The sequence below is a fragment of the Micropterus salmoides genome, unplaced genomic scaffold (assembly GCF_014851395.1).
Source record: "Micropterus salmoides isolate LMB-PRFRI ecotype aquatic unplaced genomic scaffold, ASM1485139v1 Ms_hic_scaffold_19, whole genome shotgun sequence".
Taxonomy (NCBI): Eukaryota; Metazoa; Chordata; class Actinopteri; order Centrarchiformes; family Centrarchidae; genus Micropterus; species Micropterus salmoides.
Window position 1 is genome coordinate 16,132,761 of NW_024041039.1, and position 16,788 is coordinate 16,149,548.

The 16,788-nt window shown below is 39.9% G+C and overlaps 1 protein-coding gene across 2 annotated transcripts in view; it reads left to right on the forward strand.

Moving 5' to 3' along the window:
• Nucleotides 1-646: 646 nt before the first annotated feature.
• Nucleotides 647-16,788, forward strand: part of stac (SH3 and cysteine rich domain) — a 37,706-nt gene continuing 21,564 nt past the window's right edge. The window contains exons 1-4 of one of the 2 annotated variants that reach the window (XM_038729376.1): nt 647-1,134; nt 2,466-2,498; nt 4,146-4,479; nt 13,151-13,284. In XM_038729376.1, coding sequence (XP_038585304.1) covers nt 1,021-1,134; nt 2,466-2,498; nt 4,146-4,479; nt 13,151-13,284 — 615 coding nt within the window. In that variant the 5' untranslated portion in view covers nt 647-1,020. The remainder of the gene's footprint in view (nt 1,135-2,465; nt 2,499-4,145; nt 4,480-13,150; nt 13,285-16,788) is intronic. The other variant, XM_038729377.1, reaches the window with a different exon arrangement.

Below are 16,788 nucleotides of genomic sequence, written 5' to 3' on the forward strand. Positions count from 1 at the left end.
AACTAACCCTCCTTAAAATGTGCATTTTATGTTACTATAATTCGTTTTTTGTATGTAATTAACAAATGAGATATAATGTTTATTAGTGGGACTTACAGGTGTTGGTAGGCAGATTTTGTTGTGTCTTTTAGACAAAGCCAGGCTAGTTGTTTCCACAGACTAGGTATTTAGCTTGCTAAGCTAACCTAAGTAAACCTATTATACTATATATATATAGTTATGTACTATAAATTATTCCTTTAACAGTTTGTATAATAGTAGTCAAAACATAGCTCATTTTATTCTAAAATATAGCCCAATTATTTAGCCTTCAGACTTTACTTGAGTGAAGTGAGATTCCTGCTGTCCAAAGCACATCACTATTTTCTCAGTCTAAATTAGCCTAAACAAGGAAGATTAGCCTACTAAGTGAAATACCTGTTTCCAGAGAATTCTATAAAATGAGTGCAATTGCCCTGGAAATGAGAAACACCTGAAATCATGTGTCACCCTGTTAAACATCTTTATAGTAGTGATTAAATTTGACCATATGGGTGTTTTTTTCTCTCTTGAGTCTGTCCTCTATCTGAATTTTGGCAGGACAGAGTCGTTGTGTCATATTTCCCCTCCTTCCCCATCCTTCCCTTCCCCGGTCCCTTACAGCTCTCCGCCCATCAGAGTATTGACGGTGTGTGGCGCACGGCGCACAGCGTGGACTTGGAGACGTCTTGGCAGTAGACTATTACGCACGACACGATAAACACGAAAGCCTCCTTTTTGAGGGATAGGACACTGAAGCTGAACTAGACTGACTTTCAACTTCTGATTTAGAAAGCACTTCTGCGGCCGCCTCTTCAAGACATTTTTCCTGTCGGCGGATGAGACTCGGATCCTCTCTTCGCAGCAGCAGTAGTTTCTGGATGACTCCCCCCCCCTCTTATCCCCGGGTCACGGCGACTATAGAGGAAGAGAAACGATGTAGCTTGGGGAGAAAACAAACTCAACAGAGTAACAGTTTTTTTTAGATCCCTCAAAGAGAGGATGATCCCACCTGCCAATATGATTCAGGACGAAAGTGGGGGCAAAGAGGACGAACAGGACCCGAATGAGACACCCAAATCCCCGACAGCGAACGCCAGCCAGCAGGAAACCAAGGTAGGACTGTCTTGTTATTATTTATTATGTACGATCACCCCAGATAGACTGATAATCTGTTGGATCGCGCTGTCCGTTAGCCCAACGCTTTAAATAAACAGAGCACGGTAAACAAACTTCTTTTACCACGACAATAAAGTCGAGTCAACAGAGATCAGCTCCCAAAAAAGAACAACATGCATTTAAACTGTTAGTTTTTTATCACTGGCTCACACACCGATAAGTCTTTTAAAACAGCTTCAACAGCCTAATTATATTTAAGGAGGATACAATACCCTTAAGTTACAGGGATATACTTCAAAAACATCATGAGGTTGTACAAAAAGGATGGCAAACACGAACATAACACGTTTAAAGTGCCAAAAAAGAGTCACTGCAGACTAGTTTTTAGTTCAGCAGACCACCCCAGTGTGTTGGAATACCATTAGAATAACATCATAATGGTATGCCATAAAAGAAAACAGCCTTAAAATAAAGATGTAACTCGCTACTGAGCAACACACTCAGACTTTGTAGGTCCTTATATGACTTTACATGAAATATAGTGTTTAGTATACAACCTGTTTAAGTTGAACTAATAGGAGCTGTGGTATTTAAATGCATTGTTTCTAGATCTGGATTAGCCTAGAAACAGTTTCATGGATTGCTGTAATGGTATAGAAAGTGATATAGTGTTATCATCATGTTAATGAATAAGCGGCATATGGATTTGTACTTTCTACTTGTGGCTGATGTAGGAAAGTAGGCTGTGTGATAGAGGTCCACAGCTGCCTCAGGCGTTTTGCCATCTATTTGGGTCACATGTTGCCCAGACTACTACAATTAGCAGTGAAATATTGGACATAGTCATCATGACAGTGGATGGCTGCAGCAGCTCTCCTGTCCTGTCAGCGAAGTTCCTACAGGACACATGTTACTCATACTTTCTCTTATTTTATTTATTCTTTAAAAGACAATTTGTGCATTTGTACTTAACCGGTACTTGGTCAGTTTTCTTTGTCTCAGCTGGGATGACAGAGACGATCTCTTCTGTTGCATTGTGTTTTTTAAGGCTCAAGCATGTGAGCTCTTGGCACGTTTGGTCACTGGGTATTTCAAGAGACACCCTGGCTGACTTCTCACATCATTTTCAAGCTTCTGCCAAACAACCACACTCATTTCCAATATCTCAGGTGATTAGTCGCAGAGCAACTCAGAAAGACAAAAAAGTGTTTCAAGAAAGTGTTTAATCATTCGCACAGACAAGATACATAGAGTAAGCTCCTCAATAGGCTGAACAAGTTTACTACCAATAAGTAAAGCTGTGTTTGTGTTTTTATTCCTCCTTTAAGAATACTGTGAGGCCTGAACATCAGAAGCACAAGGTGAGCCTCCACTCTTGTGCAAACTGTGGCGTACCGCTGATTATAGTCCATCATAACATAACAGCATACCTGCATGTACATGAAGATAAAAGTGGTTTCATGTTACAACTTTTGTTGCTTTTTTAAGATCCTCACTGCCACACAAGGTTTAATCCATCATCACCCATATTTCTAGAGGGCATTCTTTGTTTTCCAGTAAATGCATTTATTTACAATGATTGGATCTATAATCTTATGCGACATCTAGCTTTTGTTTTTTGCAGTTTGTTTTGCAGTCCAGATCCATTTAACTCTACCCTGCTTTATGACAGAACACAGCTCTTATAGATTGACACCACCAAACACAGCATGAGCTTCTCGATGCATGCATCCATTCCCCCACTTTGATGATTTAGAGAGATCTGTATTTAATAGGATTGTTTTTCATTTTATATAATGTAAAACTACCTTACAAGTGTAGTATCATTTACCATCGCAGCCTTTGTAAATAAGTACAACGCCTGCAGAATTCACTGTCAAACCGTACTGCGTTAACATTACTATGTTTTGCCACCGCTTTTCTTTTCAGGGAGTGTAAAAGCCACGCCAGTGGAGAACTATTAGAGGTCCCAGTAGCATATATGGGCGCTGGATGCTCATGTCTCATGTTTGAGTGTGCGTGCATTCCTGTGTGTGGGTGGTAATGGCAGAGAAAGGGTCCAAATTGATTGATTCCAGAGTGAGCCATAGAATTGATCGATCTTTCTTAACAATGTACAGGCGTGTTAGCCAAAAATATCAACACTTAACAATATGTACATATGTTTTTTTCACCTTATTGTATGGTAGAGTGGGATATCATGAGAATATCTCATGAATCAGTTGATTGTGTCTGTGTGTGCAAGGTTAATACTTTGTAACAAACTTAGAAGTCGACCTTGAGTACCAAGCTGGAAAAACAGTAACTAACTTACAGGTGTTTACCTGTTTACCGTTATGCATTAAGGCCTGTACTATGTGCTAGAATATAATGGACCATTAGGAGTCCTTCCCTACCCATCAATTACTTAAAACATAATCTATTTCTTCAATCAGAGACCTGCAGGCACACACCAGCCAGAAAACAGAGCCATAAAATCACATTACAGTAGCTCAGGGATTCTTCATTGTGTGTTTTAGCCCAGAATTAGGTGGGTTTCACAGAGGAGGAAGTACACAACGAGATTAAATGAGGAGTTGTCAGTGTGGAGAATTATGAATAGCGTTACTTTAAAAGAAGAGGCTAATGAGATTGATAGAGGTTGCGGCCAGAAACGGCAGCCCAGCATGTGAGAAATAGTGTCGATGTGATGCATTGCCCTAACCAAGAAATTACATTACTTTCCAGGTAGGGAACCTCGCAGGTTCTCCACTGACCAGTGATAAGTTACTCATAGCAGGAGTCTTTCTACCGGCCATGGGACGCTGAGACATTTGCCTGAAGGTTTTAGAGACTAAGCATGTAATTTGTTTAGTTTATTACAGTAAATGATTTGCTTCACATGTCCCTCAGGTCGTCTGAATTTTTCTCTGTTTCATTCTCTCTCCTCTTTTATTCTCTTGTGCAACCCCTGTCTTTTTATCTTCCTCACTCCAATTTTCCTTTAACACTTTTTTCTCTCTTTTCAGCTGCAGAGACTCAAGCGCTCCTTGTCCTTCAAGACCAAGAGCGTCCGCAGCAAGAGTGCGGACAACTTCTTCAGGACCAGCAGCGACAACAAGACAGAGCTGCTCTCTGACGTGAGCAGCAGCACGGGCCATCTCTGCAACATCGGGATGGCCCCGCCGCACACCACCAACCACCCCATCCCTCCGGTCCCTCCAGCCATCCCCAGCGCTCCTCCTCCCACGTCGCGCTCCCAGTCACGCAACCCGCTGCAGGTGGACTCGGCAGGACACTGCTTCATGGAGCACATCTTCAAGAAGCCGACATTCTGTGACGTCTGCAACCACATGATCGTAGGTATGGTTACAATCCCTCCCTCCTTCAGAATATCAAATAAAGCACAGTGACAAGATCATAAGAGAAAGCAAGGTAAAAAATCCTGCACATCATCTCATGAACTTTGCAATCACAGCATTGGTAATAATCTTTACATAATGAGACCTTTTCAAAATGCGACAGAGAAGTTTATATAGCTCAAAGTTTTCTGTCATCAGAATTAAAATTAGAGAGTAATAAATATGTAATAATATACACATATGGAATGGAGACAGCAGGGTATAAGAGTTTATAGTCTCCTAAAGCATACTTTTGTTTACAAATGCTAAATAACATGGGTTTATGCAGTGTGAAGGAAAACACTTTGAGCATCCAACTTGACCTGCTGACCTGTGAAGTATCTGCGTCCTCCTTTTTTAAAAACACTTACCTGAGTCACTCTATTTGTCTGTTGGGGTGTCCAATAGCTCCTCTACCTGTTCTCCCCTCACCAGATGTTCCAGTTTCTCTGGCTGCTCCCCTCCTTGTTATCCATCAGTCCTGAGGGGCCACTAAGTCTTTATATCTCAGGGTCTCTGCAGCATAATGATGACAAGGGCTGCCCCTGCCATCTGCTCAACAAGCTTCTGATATCAGACTGGTGATAATGTTGGCGGGTTCAAATAATAATAATAATAATAATCTTTATTTGTAGAGCACTTTTCCAAAACAAGTTACAAAATGCTTGTGTTCAAAGACTTGCACATTAATGTGCACATGTACCAATACCGGATCAGTTTGCCAATAGTCTTTGTTTTTCTTTGCATGACTGAAATAAATTAGTTTTGTCCTTTGTTCAATCACAAATCAGAGCTATGGATTTCCCTATTTTCAGCTAAGAAAAGCAAAATCAAAGGGCCCTTTAAGTTAAAGTTGAAATAAACATGGCTTTCGACATAGTCAAGTTATTATTAGTTTTAAACACGTAATTTTGATTTTGAGCATTGTAGGTTATTTATCTAATCAGGCTATAGTGAGATAAACCCACAGAGAATTTTCACCCCCTCTGCAGTTCCTCTCGGCTCTATGGGGTTTTATCTCATTGTTTTGGTTTTACGGCCCGCAACTATTGTGTTCCACTCTCATGGCTCTCATCAGTGTTGTTTCCAGCCACAGCAGCAGCCGTCTTCAGCCAAAAAGCTTTACCTGCCCAGCACTAAACAGCAGACAGACAAACTTAGCGACCAGCCAGTGAACATAGTGGAGAATTTTGCTGCTAAGGTGACAGAAATTTCCCTCAGGGGGTGATGGAGGGCAGAGCAGAGCTTAAAGGAGAGTGAATATTAGATGGTCACAACTCTAAATGATTAATTATGTTACTCCGCATCTGCTGGACGTGTAAATAAGCAACTGTGTGCTAACAAATTCGCCAACTTAAAAGGTGATGATATGTCAATATCATGTTTACAGCTGGTCCAAGTGGCCAAAAAATCCGTTAATGCAGGTTTTGCATTGTTGGTTAAATCTGTACAATTACAAGTTTATGGTGCTCTTGAGCAGCCAAACAAACATGTCATGACTGGCATGTTTAAATATATTTGCTATCAGCAGGTCGTCCATACTGGCTTTGAATGTAAGACTACTTAACTAAAACTTAAGTCCATTCCACCATAAAACATATTTATACATGTTGTTTACATTGGTCTGTTTTATGTGGCCAGTGAGGCACATCCAGTGGCCGAAGCTTTGAATGGGCCTCTGGTGGTCTGTTGATAATGAAAGTGTGATGTCAGGCCTGCCTGGCCCTGTGATAGGTGCTGAGCCCTCTGGTCCACTTGTGAAAAACAATGCTGCCCTCTTCATCATTTGTTCTGTTGTAATGAGAACACAAAGTGGAGGGTGGTTCTCTGTGTGAATGTGTGTGCGTGTGTGTGTGTGTGTACACATAATAAGATGGTGCTGTCTAGAGAGAGAGAGAGACGCAGTGGTGGTGGAGGGGACTCTAGCATACTGTGATTATTAAACCTTAATGGCTGCTCAGTAGAAACTTCTGCAAGTATATGGAGTAAAAATAGTGAAATAATGATTTACAGATGTTTAAGCTTGATTAATTCAGTCTAGTTCTGTAAATACAACCCCAAACAGACACACAAATCTTCTTTGCATTTTTCCTCAGGAAGCAGATTTAGGTTTTGCAACTTTATGAATCCATTAGTGTTCTGATTTGTAAAAATCAAGAAAAAGCTTCCATATAACCAGATGTGATGGAAACATACTACTTAAAACTAATCCACATTACATTTATCCGATGCTTTTATCCAAAGTGACTTACAATTGATATACTTGTCAGAGGTCGCATGCTACTGGAGCAACAAGGGGTTAAGTGTATTGCTCAGGGACACATTGGTGGATGAGTTACAGTGGGGGATTGAACCTGGGTCTCTCACACCAAAGGTATAGTCTTATCCATTGTGCCATTGGCACCCCCATATGTTTATGATCCACCCTACCCTACACTAATATATACATTAATACCAATGTGCTAATATTGCAAACGGCCGCCTAGGAAATATTAAACACCCACTTTCTTCCTAAAGGAGGCTCCTTTATTATTAGAAAGCCTGTACAAAGGAGATGTGTCATCCATAATAAAAAAAGGCTGAATTATATTAAAGTGCTCACTGACTCATTCATCAATTTACTAGATGAAGGAAGAGCAAACTAGATTAGTAAATATTTAATAAAGCAATAAACATATTACCATTTTTCTGTAGGCGTTAATTTGTGTTTTAAAACCCCTCTATATAAGAGAATAACTGTGTTCAGTTGACCGATCATAATTCAGCAGTAAAAGGACAGTAAAAACAAGTGCCAATATATAAGCTACAACACAACTACAAAGATCACATCGACACTGATAATCAGATCCCAACTTATAGTGTTTTGATAGTGTTATATCAGTTTTATTAAGCTCAACACGTACTCTCTTTCCTGTTCAGTTTGTCTGTGCAGTTAATCGTTGAACAGACACATTCATTTTTAAACTACATACATCAAATGTATTCACAAAAGAACCACCAAGAACTGCATAGAGATTTAATTAACATTGTGTTGCTAAGACTGTGTGTCTTTTGATTACAATGTGTTTCACTTGTGCTGATCATGGCACTTTGTCTGACTAGTAATCTGATTATGACTAGTAGAAAACACTGTCACACAGGAAGAACCGTACTTTTCTATAACATTGATCAAATAGTCAACACTTCACCTGTAAAATTCTAAGTCTTCCAGGCTGTCAGAAAAAAGGTAAAGCCACTACACTCCCACAGGTGTTTTCACTTATGTTGCCCGATTACACCTTTTCCCAGGTCTGTGTGGGCGTGTACAGATTGTGTTTGATTGACATTTGCCTCACTCTCCTGTTAGTTATGTTGCAACTTTTGGGGCGGGACATCTGCTGTTTTCAGTGTTATTACTTCATAGAGTGAAGTGTGCCTCTACCCATCTTCAACCTGAGCAGAAGTCTAATCAGCCAGAGGAAGTGAAAACACCTGTCTGGGTGTGCAGCGCCTTTAAGAAGAAAAAAGTTAACAAGTTAAGAGTGTATTTTCCTATATTTATTCCAAGGTTACTCTCACTCCTACTGCGTTCCACCAATGTTTTTTTCGTATTCACCACACACAGCCTAAATGCTATGTGCAGCTTTTGTCCATAAAAGTAAGTGTCATTGCTGTGAGTCTCTCAGTGAATCTGTTTCACTGGTACATAAAACTAATCTACTGATCGAGTACGATGAAGATGCTGAGATATTGATTGCAGGTCCTTGCTGCAAATGGCTTATTAAATAAACGTCTACATGAGTAAATGGGAGGGTTATTTGTGGCTGACAGAGGGTGAAATATAATTTACAGGGCAGGCTTGAAAAAATTAAACATTCACAGCTTTGGTTAGGTTCAGGTTGTGAACTTATGTAGCAAATTCCACAATTTTCTAGGACATAGTTTATAAAGGACATATGCAAATGGAAAATGTAGAGATTTAAGCTACTAAAGCTATTACAAAATATCACTGTCAGTCAGTAATCACTGATATCGTGCTTTAACTTTTAGGGGTTAGACAGTAATTTACTTAGAAGATCCGTTAAACGCCTTCAAATCAAGGCATCCAAATGAATTACTAAGACAAGTTGATATTCACAACGAATGACACTGTAATCTCATTTGATTAACATGCATTAATCTGTGCTATGAAATCCCTGATGACCCCAGAGAGAAATAAATCTAGGGGTCAAGGTTAAGGTTATTTAGTAGACAGATCCTGCTGTGGTGGTAACAGAGGCTTTACTACTCCTACCCCTCCATTAACACATACACTTGATGCAGTGCCATACACACACTCTTACTGTGTATACTAGCTGGTGTCCGTAGTGTCTCTTTCTGTCACACAAGATACAACAGCTGAGTGTTGGGACGACCTTGCAAACATGGTAAACTTCATACCTGCAAATCATCAGCATGTTGCCATGGTGAAAATGTTAGCATGCTGATGTTAACATTGAGCCTCTTAGAGACTCTAGCATAGCTGTAGACCCTTAGTCTTGTTCAGATATGTCCTTTAAGGACACACAGTACAATTGAACAGATTACATAGAAATTGGGGGAAGATGAACAAACATCTCTGCAGGCTGCATGACACTCCTCACTCCAAATGAACAGTTTATGTTACATCTGTACCCTATACAGTTCACTTCAGATATGACAAACAGCTATACTCGATCTATAGCAATGTATTAAGCATTATAGGCCGTTATTTCCTTAATTCTTCAGAAGGGGAAAGAAAATCAAATGGTCGTGGGAGAAACTAATTAAAGTCTGCAAATAAACCAAAGAATGCTACTCAGGTCAGTGTTTTGGAGGAGCTTAGGAAGAAGAGGGGGGTGGAGGAGTTATTGTCACAAAGGTTATTTGCACAGGAAATCAGGAGGCGTGAAGTAAGGCTTAATGGATCAATGTGTGGCAATTGTAAGCAGAGTGTGCAGCGTGAGAAAAATAGGGAAGGGGGGGGAAGAGAGGGGAATTGAGGGAGAAAGACTGTGTGGGAAAAAATAAGAGGCGAGATGAAGAAGGTATGGAAAATCTGGCAGGAGTCTTGTCCTTTACTGTAGTGTAAATGGGCTTTAAAAGCAGAGTAGCCAAGAAAGAGCAAATGCCAGAGAGAGCAGCACTGTCACTCACTTTCCCCACAGCTGTAATGCCTTTAGGCTGTGGACTCTCCTCCGAACCTGGAGGAAAAAGCACCTAAACACACACACACACACACACACACACTCTAACGTCATTATCCAGCCATTACTGAAGGAAAACAGCAGTGTCAGTTTATTGTATCAGCCTGCTGAAACGCAGTGTTTTTTTCCCTTCTTAGCTGTTATGAGTTAACATGGAGGTGTCTCATTATTCCCCTATGTTGGAATGAGTCCGTCCAAACAAGCCAATCAGCAACAGCTTCACAAGGGCTTCATTTGCTTCCTGCCCTTGTGCATTCAGAGAGACTTACAAGAACTTTTCATAAAGATACCTTAAAGAAAATTGTTAGTTGACCTGAAGCACAATGAAACTCCAAGTGCTTGGTCCTGGTTGTGCTCATGCTGCTGCTACTGTTGTTGTGGTGATCATCTGTGGCTAACCATTGAGGATTCAGGCCGGGGTTCACATTTCTCTCGGTTTCCGTCTCAGGTTAACTAAGTCCGCCAGCTCTGTGTCAGTGAGACACAGTCAAGCAACAAGAACATTAAATGGGGAATACAGATTCAAGTTTCCACCCATTACGAGTTTCAAGTGGCCATCACTGCTGCCCAGCTCCAGATAGCCGTGACACCAGGTCACATTACAGCACATGAAGAGCAAGCAGAGATTCCCCCCTCCCGCATTGGCAAAGTAAACTACACATGAGGGGCTTTGTACCTTGACAGGGCTATATGTAGTAGTATATGTATTTTTTTAATGAAATGAATAAATTTTTTATTAATTTATTATCTGTGAACAGGTTGTAGCCTTAACCATAAAATTAACCATTCACAAGCTTTCTCGGCCACTTGTAACCTTCCTATGTGAAGAAAGCAGGTCGGATTTTGCACAAAATCCACTGGTTTACGTACGCTGTGACGTTCATGCGCGCTTCTGATTCTGAACTCTGAAAGCTGTTAACGAAATGAAGTCCGCTAACACCAAACACAGACATATCCACTTAAGGACAAAAACAAACAACAGAAATCTTTTATATGTCTGTCAGGCCAAATGAGAATCAGATTGATGTCGGGCTAAAACACGTTTAACATCAGAAAGGCGTTGTTTTGAATATAAAAATGGACCCAGAGTTGGCTTTCATTCTATTGGACTAACATTTCAGAAAATCATGTGAAATATATTGTGATTTTGTGTTTAACGCTAACGGTTATTACGGTTATAACGGTTACCCGGTTGCTAACGTTATCTGTTGCAAAATACTATAGTTGTAACGTTACGGCTAGTCACATTTCATCACCAGCTCGCAGGATCCATATTACTATCCTGGATCTGGCCTTGTTTGCTTCATAACGTTCAATTTAGATTTATTGTCATTTTACAATACTTGGGTACACAGCTTCTTCACTGGTGTAAGTGGCCATAACTTACGTGACCCACATAATATACAATAATGCAACATAACAGTGCAGGACAACACCACAGTGGAAGACCCATTCAGTACATTTGTGTATACTAAAGTGCATGGATTAGTTTAATGCCAAGCTGTTAAAAATATCACAGTAACATGGCAGCGGGAGTTTCCAGCATGTTGTGTGACGCCGTCTCATGCTTGTCGGTCTCTGTTTTGGCTCACTCATTAGTTCGAGCACACACATGAGCATACGCTTGGAAAAATAGGGGTTGCAATGTGAAACCTTGCCTCTAGAGGCCACTGAAAACTATACACGGCCCCTTTAAGTACACAGTATCTTGTTTTTGATATATTTTCTGGGGATCAGGTGTTCGGCTTGATTTCACAATTACAGAGTCACTATTTTTCAGCATAATGTGGACTGAAACGCTGACGTTATTTGCTTGCCACAGTGCCCATTCACAATGCACAACTTGACAACCATGAACAAACTTAACAATCTTTCAGTGATTGGTCAGATCATCTGATATTCTCCCTGCGCTGTTAAAGGCCACCGAAGCAGATTGACTGCATGTGTTCATATTTTCACATGCACACACACAGTGTGTGGGCCAGAGCAGGGCACGTGCTCATTGATTAATCAATACAGAGCCATAAGTTCACAGCTGCCAGACTACAACTAATAACAGCACTGGGTCTTGGGCCTTGTTAATGTGGAATAGCTGTCACATGATATATCACTGCTGGTTTTAGTAATGTTATTTATAACACAGAGATGATTTGTCTTCTCAGGAATCCCTCTCCTTTTATCTTTTGTGAGGGTTATACCTACATTATTATTATTATCATTTAACAGAATCTCCACTTACAACCAAAACATTTTCATATACTTGGTCTTATACCACACACATTCACAGTCCAGGAAGTGCTGGCTCTTAGCATAACTACTAAGTCAAAGTTTAGCTCAGTCAGCCAAACGTATTATTATTTGATTTCTTAGTCTCAAACCCTACAGGTATATGGATGCTGGGGCATATGAGATCTTATATAAACTTCTTTTCTTTTTTTTTTACAGCCAACACCAATTTTCAGGATTTTTTTCTGCCTTGAGGAGGAATGCAGTCTTGACAGTAATATCAGGATCTTTTAAATCTTAAAAAAGTTAAGGAACCTGAACTTTACATGAATTGGTGAGCTAGAGTAATAACCTGTTTAATCTAGTGACTACCTTTCTGATTATCAAATACAAATTAACGTAAAATAGCCATTGAAAGTTGGATTTCCCCTCGAACAACATTACACTCCCCTTTCACTCCCCAAACTGTCATGCCTATTCATTACTTGCCCTTTTTTTGTGTTTCTTTCTATCTTTCAAACACACACAGTGACAAAGCCGGCTCACTGATCTTCATTGAAGACAGAGCTGCAATCTGTTGTTGTTGCAATGTGAGCTTTATTCTCTGCCAACACCTTTCTTTTTACAACCTGACATCTCCACCCTAAACAACACTTCCTTTTTGCTTTTTGTTTCCTCATCTACCTCTCTGTCCATATTCATTTGTTACTCTTTCACAAAAATTTGCACAAATGCGTACAGGTATGAATGTTTGCATTTGCGATGTTGCATAACTTTGGTTCACAAATAAATCTGATTAAACTTAAATTATTCTAGCAACTGTGAGTCACATTTTAAGAAGTGAGGTAGCGCTGCACACAGGCTGCAGTTTAAAGGGTTTCACATGGTGGAGATAGCACTGGCTCAGTTGCAGTCAGTTTGGTTAAAATGGTTTTGCAGAAGTGCACATCATGTGTCGCATTTGCTAAACTTGTCCCTGTTAAAATGTTCCACATGTTACTTCACAGGTTTTTCACAGTGCTTGCTGGAAACGACTCCAGGAACTCTGGCTAGGAATACGTGTGTAAAGACATTGAATAAATGAATGAGAAGGCGCTCGGAAAAGTATTTTCCATTTCTTTTGCCCTTTTGTGTGTAATTTGCTGTTCACTTAGGATCACTATTTGAGTCAGATCTGAACCTTCTTTCTCTGTCTCTGTACAGGTACAACAGCTAAGCATGTGGTGTTCCTGGCGGGAAACACTGCAAAACACGGCCTCCGCTGCAAAGCCTGCAAGATGAGCCTGCACCACAAATGTGAGAATGGAGTGGGACAGCAGCGCTGCATGGGCAAACTGGTAAGACGCATTACACAAACAGATAGCACAACACATCAAGACATGATATACGCAGTACATTTGTGTCTTCGCTGCCTGCAGTCAGGAAGATTCTGAGCTTCAGGAATATAAGTACTGTTGCCATTACGATAGCAACCAAAACAGATATATTAGAATTGGCTGTGTGACCGTTTCCCACCAGAATGTGCTTATTCAGAAATCACACTCTTATGTGTGAGTGTGCTGGTACATCTGTGACCACCATTCATCCTCGTCATCATCCTCAGCATCGTTATATCATCACTCTGTCTGTCTGTCTGTCTGTATGTCTGTCTGTGTGTGTGTTAGATAATAGTAATGCAAAAATGGTGACCTCTCCTCATCTCTGTCAAGTTCTGTTGTGCTGCAGTCAGCGTAAACCATCAAATCAGGATCAATACCCAGAAGCAGCTTCATAGCCACAAGTGAAGATGTGACACGTAACAGTTTTATGATGTATTTGACATTTCGCAGTCTCAGCCCTTATTTCCCTTTTTTAATATATGAGTCAAGCCTTGGTCGCTTGTGAAATTAGGGGGTGTAAAATAATATTTGGAATAATTATCACATCATTAATTATTCAATTTCAGCTTTTATACCACAAGCAGAGGCAATGAGATTGTGAAGACTTTTCAATATCACAAAAATGGGAAAGTTGTGATCGGTGATAATCATAATGACAAAATAATACTCTGATTCCAATATGCTGCTTTCGCTAGCAGCATGTTGCTGCTTTTATTTATCTCAAGTTTCTGTGGTTTAAGACAAGCAGAACCCATAAAGGTTAAGCAAATTCTTCAACCTTTTATGTTTATTAACCCTTTCCAAAACCTCTCTGGAAATCTTTGGTCACCCTTAAAATACATTTTTTTTTAGCTTGTGATATATACTATATATAAAAAGAAATATACTGATCATAGACTGTAGATAAAAAGATACTGATACAACATTTATATGACATCATTGACTTTTGTATAAAATTATCTAAAGAAATGCATCTGTGAAGTTTTGTTCAACAACAAATCCATAAGATGCTTTAATTATAGCAATTTACTCCCCTGTGTTGTTTCATATAAGCTATTTCTCTGCTAATGAGCTCTAAATGTCCATCCAAATGTGCTTACGTGTCGACATAAAAAACTAGAGCAAAACCGCCTTATTGAGTAGGGGAATTTATTTAATGGTTGGTACAGTCAGTAAGTCAGTGTTATTACCTCACATGTCAGAGGTAATGACCCTGTACTGTCATAAACCCCCCATTTTAAAAATCATATCATCATATCGTAAGTGGTGAGTGGTGATGGCGCAATGGGTAAGATGCCTGCCTTTGGTGTGAGAGACCCGGGTTCCCTGTGACCCATCCACCATTGTGTCCCTGAGCAAGACACTTAACCCCTAGTTGCTTCAGAGGCATGCAACCTCTGACATGTATAGCAATTGTAAGTCGCTTTGGATAAAAGCGTCAGCTAAATGAATAAATGTAATGTAAATGTAACTGTATATTGTCTGGTTTGTCCTCATTATGGGGTGATGATGAAAATTTAGATCAGGGGCTATAATGTGATTCACAATCATCATCGACCCTCATCATCTGCGGACCAGCATTATAACGAGACCATTTGGCTGTGGATCTTTGGTGGGCTGAGTGTTTTTACTGGGGAGGGTTCAGTTACACCAGTTAAAGCCAGCGCCAAGAAACGTCAGGACTGAACTGGGACTCTGTAGTCATTCGCACACATCCCACACTGAAGAGGGAGAGAGAGACTGTAGCTCTGTCAGGTCTTATTATGTGTGATTTTCTACCTTACCTACCTTGTTCCTCCTCAGTATTTGACTACACCTCCATTCATTTGGCTGGGATTACTTGAGGAAATTTGGAATAAGTTGAGTTGGTGTTAATCATCATGAATAAAGTGAGTAGATGTCATATGGAAGTTATTTGGAAGTAATACTGACAGTACAGGCAGCCTTTCCCAGGTTGTGATGACTTTCCGCTAGAGGCCTGAGGGATGAGGCTTGAAGATATGATCGGCTCTCAGGAGTGGAAAATGAGGTTGAGAGATCAAGCATACAAAGGGAAGTTTCCCCAGCAGAGTAAAGCTCTAAATTCGACTTACTCTAAACTTGGACACTTGGATGCAGCCATGCTTGTTTCTCTTGGCTTGAGAACCCTTTACCAAAAAAGAAAATCTTATCTTTATAAATCATAAAACCAGCGTATCAACATTAGGTTTCCAAACTTGCTGAAACAGTGACAATGACTTCATAACAAATGTATATTTAAAAAATGAATGGCATTTCACACTCGGCTATTCGGTTACATAACATTACTTCACTTAGATAGCAAAGCTACTCTCCAAGAAGAAACTTAAAACCATTATTAATAGCTTTGGCAACAATCTAATAATACTGTTTAAATGTTTTTCAGAGACTCTGCAAAGGAACATGGTTTTCAGTGAAATGTAGTCACTTACTTAGAGTCAAGCACACAATGTTTTTATTTTTGTGTGGTTGTATAGACAGTTTGCAGATACAGTATGTTGGTCACTTAGCTAACAAAGGCTGGTAGAAAAGAGTTGGTTTGACCTCTCCTGACACAGTTTTTGTTAAGATTCAGTCTCGACAGCTGCAGTCCAAATGAGTGTTTCTGGCTGACCTACCAATTTGTATTAAACATGATTAATAATCGATATGTGTCAGTTGATGTGTGAGTCACTGCTTGAAACTCAGTCGTCACAGTCGGTAATCAGTGGGAGCTGAGCCCTACTACAGTGCACATGCTACATCTTGCACTAGATCTGCTGCATGACACAATTTAAAAAGTGGTTTCACTGATTCAGAACGTTACTTGTGAGAAATGAAATGATTTACTTATCAGTTTCTCATGAAGAATGTTTATCACGTACACACAAACAATAGCAGGTGTCCGGCATAACATTTACAAACTATTTCCTTGCTGCCCAGCGTGCACAACACACTTGCAAGAATGCAGCCTTGAGCAATGTAGTTTCTGAAGTCAGATAGGACACTGCAGCGTGTGATGCCAGCACATGTTAAAAAAAACAAAAGTTGATTCAGTAACTGATGGAGACAACATCGCTAAAAACATTTACCATATCCTCCCCCGATATTTAAAAGCTTTACGTACATTTATCAGTGTCTGTAAGATCAAAAACCTGTACTTCTCTAGATTGTCAATGGGGAAATAAAGTATATGCTGTTATGTACAGTATTAAAAGTTACTAATTTCCCAGATTACAAAGAACATATATGGCCATAAACCATGGCAGATGGATAGGACTGTATAAATAAATGAACATCCTCAACTCCTTTATGTGTCAAAAATCATGAAGAGGACAGCTCTCTAATTAAATTATTTATTCATGCACAGATGCACAGGCAGACACCCTTCCTTAGTGTGGGGTTTGTTATACAGCTATTAACTAAGCTATAAACTACCTATAAATCTATGACACAGTATTTTTT